Source organism: Bidens hawaiensis, unplaced genomic scaffold (assembly GCF_021521415.1).
Source record: "Bidens hawaiensis isolate Kalapana, Puna unplaced genomic scaffold, B.hawaiensis_p1.1 tig00042361_1, whole genome shotgun sequence".
Classification (NCBI taxonomy): Eukaryota; Viridiplantae; Streptophyta; class Magnoliopsida; order Asterales; family Asteraceae; genus Bidens; species Bidens hawaiensis.
This window is the reverse complement of record NW_027505776.1, coordinates 29,733-34,640: the sequence shown is the minus strand read 5'-3', so window position 1 is coordinate 34,640 and position 4,908 is coordinate 29,733. Positions and strand designations below refer to the sequence as shown.

General features: G+C 36.2%; 1 protein-coding gene across 1 annotated transcript; it reads right to left on the bottom strand.

Annotated features, from left to right (window-relative positions):
* Positions 1-475: 475 nt before the first annotated feature.
* Positions 476-2,139, bottom strand: LOC143615255 (putative (S)-N-methylcoclaurine 3'-hydroxylase isozyme 2). Its single transcript, XM_077088424.1, has 2 exons — positions 1,165-2,139; positions 476-1,093 (listed from the first exon to the last, which is right to left on the bottom strand). The coding sequence occupies exons 1-2, from the start codon at positions 2,083-2,085 to the stop codon at positions 491-493; spliced, it is 1,524 nt and encodes a 507-aa protein (XP_076944539.1). The 5' UTR covers positions 2,086-2,139; the 3' UTR covers positions 476-490.
* Between the last annotated feature and the right edge of the window lie 2,769 nt (positions 2,140-4,908).

The following is a 4,908-nucleotide window of genomic DNA, read 5'->3' as shown; positions in this document are numbered from 1 at the left end:
AAAAAATGAATTTGGTTGTGGTCAAAATGGGTTTACGTTGAAACTGGCAACCTTTTGGTTCTGGTAAAAACGGTTCAAGTCAAAATATGTTTAGGCCGAGTGGTGAGCAACCTTTAATCGAAGTTATCATTAACATGTCAAATGTTTTATACAAAGAAGTATTTGTAATGCATTTTTATCATAATCATGTTCTTTCGTTTACCCTTAAAATTCCTAAAGAAATATTTGTTTCAAATAATTCATTATATTAATTTACACATTAACAAATCCCATGTAAAATACGGGTTCAAAAGCGAGTTTATTAATAAAGCAAGAGATTGGAAATACAGATCATACACGTTACTAATTATACATCAGTTTTTCACCTGACACTGAGATACACTAATTAAACTTAGACATTCTTTTCATTCTTTAATAATAATAATAATAATAATAATAATAATAATAATAATAATAATCCATACCATTTATTTAAACATACTGGTAAAGATTATTTTTGTTTAAAGATTAGTTTCAATGGATTTACCCTTTTCATAGCAAGCCCCAATTTGTTTTCCAAGTCAAGCTTCGATGGGTCATCGCCATTAGGAAGTGTCCAAGCAAACTCACGAACCAAAGTCGCCAATAGATACTCAACACTCTTGATACCCGATGGCATTCCGACACATATCCTCCGTCCAGAACCAAACGGTATAAATTCAAAGTCCTGGCCTTTAAAATCTAGTTTTGAGTCGGTAAATCTTTCGGGCATGTAACGTAACGGCTCGTGCCAAAGTTCAGGGTCTCGACCCATTGCCCAAACGTTGACGAAAACCATGGCATTCTTTGGAATTGTATAATTCATAACCTCACAAGTTTCATTCGCGACACGAGGAAGAAGAAGAGGAACCGATGGGTGTAGCCTATAAGTTTCTTTGATGCAGGATTGTAGATAAGTTAATTCAGATAGTTGAGAGACGTTGATTTGATCCAATTTGATTTCGTTTTGCAACTCTTCTTCTAATTTCGATTTCACTTCACTGTGCCTCAAGAGCTCGGACATGGCCCAAACAACCGCGGAGGTTGTAGTGTTACTTCCGGCTACGAGAAGTTCCTTAAAACAAAACAAAACTTGAGGAAACATTGCGCTTAATCATTACTTATAAAAAATGCATTCATATTTACCGTAACAACTTGATAGATTTGGTAATTTGTGAATTGGTTTTCAAGCAGCCGATCCAGGAAGCATTGCGCCTGGTCCGACGACCATGTTGATGAATTAACGACCGCCCTTCTTTCTTCGATAATACCGTCCCAATATGGCCCAAACAACTTGGCATACTCTTTGAGGGTTCCCTTTTTACTTCCGTGAAGATCAAACCGGGCAAGCATCGGAAAAAACACGCCAATATCGTTTACAATACGACCTCCATACTCGATTATCTTACGTACCAACTCCTTTTGGGGGTCTCGCGTATTCCCATCGTCAAATTGCAGCATATCTTTGCCAAAAATAATGGAACTTAAAGTGTTATATAACGTAGTAAAGAGTACATCTTCTACGTCAATCACTTGTCCTTGCTTCCGACGCAAGAAATCCACCATCTGGTTCACTTTTTCCATACGTAATCCAGACTGGGATTCTAAAGCTTTAACCGAAAACAGATGGGTTCGACAAAGGGTTCTCAAGTTCTTCCATGTCTGGTTGCATTCGGTCGCCCAAAGAAGCGCGTGGGGTGCATAGTCTGGGTGATTAAATGCAGCGGGTACAGGACGAGATGAAAGGAAACGATCTTGAGTTTTGAGAACTCCCATGGCTGCTTCGGGTGAAGATGCCACCACCAGCAACTTCTGGCCTAACCGAAGTGATATCAGGGGGCCGTATTGTCTGGCCAAGTTGGCGGTGGAGACAATCGGGTTGTCTCCGAGTTGATGTAAGTTTCCTATGATCGGAAGCTGAGGTGGTCCTGGTGGGAGGTTTTTTATGCTCTTGGAAGCTTTTGTTTTGCTGATGATGAATAAAATGAGGCTGATTGCTGATAGAAAGAAAAGACTACCATAGAGAGTATTATCAGCGTTAACAAAGGTACCTGTGATCATATCCATTGGAGCTTTGTAGCGTTCAGAAGATAGATCGATTTAGGTTAAGTAGTGTGAAGAAACATGGTACTCTTATGGTCTATATATAACCTAATGTTTCTATATATAGACAAACATCTTTGAATAAATTAAAGGCCGTACGTAGAATGGCTTGTTTAAAAGAAAAAATATTATTTTTTAACTTTTTATTTTGTCACTTTTAGTGAATGTTAAAGGCATTGAAGTGTAGAACTTTTATACCAAATTATACCGAACCGTTTACTTTTAACAAATAAGAAGATATATTTAATTATTTACGGTCAGAGAATTTACAACGTACGCACGCTCTGTGACAAGTTTGTGGGGGCGGACGGACTAGAGAAAAGGAGTTGGGGGTTGGGGGCGTTGTGGCGAGAAGTCCGCAGACGTTGGTTTGTGATGAAGGACTGGTCCGCGGACCACACATGTGGGCCTGTGGGGCCCACCATCCCTCTCTCTCACACACATATATGCATATATACTATACTAGTTTTTATCCCCCGTATTACGGGGTTGTTTTATATTATTTGTTTTTAATATTTATTTATTTTTTGAAATTTTATTTTTTTTATTGTATGAAAGTTAATAATATACTTATGATTTGATGATAAGTTGTTTCACAAATAAATAAGATGTTATAACCCGGTTTAAAAGCTATATGAGTTTGATGAGATCCAATACTCATTTATTTTTACTATAAAATTGGTTTTTTAATTATATATTATATATATATATATATCTTTTTTTTAAATAAATCATATATTAATTTTTAGTATATCTCTACTTTATAGGATTTTTATATCAAATATTTGGTTATATTAGTTTTTAATTTAATGAGATGTTATAACCCGTTTAAGAAATATCTGGGTTTGATAGGACCCATACTCGTGAATTCGGGTTAAATGCATGAGAAGCATTCATTTAAAAATGAAGCAAATCTGGTGACTCTAAAAAAAGGGGGAGCGACCACATCGCGACACATAGGATTTTTATGTTTTCAATTATATATATTATAGATAGATATATAATTATAATACTTTTTAATAGGGTTTGTAAATGTTTGATATTCTAGAAGAAAGTAAAGATGTTTGATAAAAGTTTGTAACATGATATGGCGCTGATGTATCGGTTTATGAAGTTTAAGCTCTCAATAATTTAAAAAGTTTCAATATGTTTAAACATAATCTGTTCATAGTCAACTGTAAACACAAGCTGTTCAGAAACACATGAAAATTGCTAGCCAATCAAACTCTAAACTATCCAAATACATCGAGATAGCTAGCTGTTAAAGTAATTAGCTTCCATAAATTACATAAAAAAGGCGTACAAATACTTCAAAATAAAGGTGTTGCCTGATTACATTTGTGGCTTTGTGCAATGTGAGTTTGGGATCTAGACTTAGCCCATTTCATAATCTATTGTTAGAATATAGTTAACACCTAATTCACAAACAGTTTAATTAGTTTAACACATACTATACGGTATGGATTAACGGTTAGTTTTCGGTACAAACCATAAACTAAACCTTTCGCTACGGTTTAAAATTTTGAAATCGACCGACCAAATTTTAAGAATGACCAATTTGGACGGTTTTATGGTTTCGAACCGAATCATGAACACCCCTAGTTTAGGCCGAGTAATATGCAATGTCAATTCTCTCTAACTAAAGTATTGACGTAGTAAAATGTGTACGTTTAAATAAAATATAAACATGTTCCTCATAAAACTATTCCTACAATAAGAAAATATGTTTCCTCCAGTTTAATGTACGATTTTCTAAATATTTTTAAAGACAGTTAAGTTTTATCCAAAATAAAATATTATACATTCTCTATCGATACGCTAGAAGTATATACAACATCAATATGTAATGCAATAAAAGAAATTTAAAGAAAACGAAGATTTCACCATTACGACCACTCCAAACTTCTTGTTTTCCCCCCTATACTTCACCTATAAAAAGCGAGGGTCTTGACATATTATACAATCTAAGCATAGATTGGTTGTGACTCAATGGTAGAGCATTTACTTTACTGGTAAGAGGTAGGGTTCAAACCTCACTACCACCAATTTATATGGGAGATATGAGGGATGACCCTGGCTTGCTAGGGTTCGAGTCCTGATCTCACCCGGTTTTACCGGCTCCTTGCTGTCGTGCCGTTTGGCGGGCGTGGGGATCGGGTTTTATCCGGTGAATCCCTCAATAGGTGGACCGCTAAAGGCACCGTCCGTTCAGACTAGTGGCCGGCTCGGGCTACCTTTAGCCATTGGGGGCCGCGTACGAAGTACTCGGCGTTACTTAGTTGGCCGTTCAAAAAAAATTCATTAAAACGGCTTAGTATATTAAATTGGGCATCATAAATATCTACTTTTCTAATCCTATTTGGTAGTTAGGTAGTTTTCTTATTTTTATTTTTATTCCTCATCCTAGTTTATATTTTCTTGTTGAATCTGTAATGTATATATATATATATATACTCCTCAATAGTCTCTTAGATCATGTCTAGTTAAAACTATGCATACCTAGGTATTTTGCATCATATGAAGCATAGTCAATTTTTAGACATTTTACAAAAAGTGTGAGTAGTGGGAAAATCCCCCCCCCCCTCCCCCCAAACGCCTCTCTCTTTCCTCCTCCTCTATCTACATCTCTCTTACAAAACCCTCAAAATTCAAGCTAGTCTCACGATGTGTACAAAACAATGACCTCCAAAATGCCATCCAAAACGCCGGGGGAGGTAGGGGTGGTGTTCCTAGACGCTTTGGCCTCAAAACGCTCCAAAATACCATTTACTACGGATGGTCTTAGAT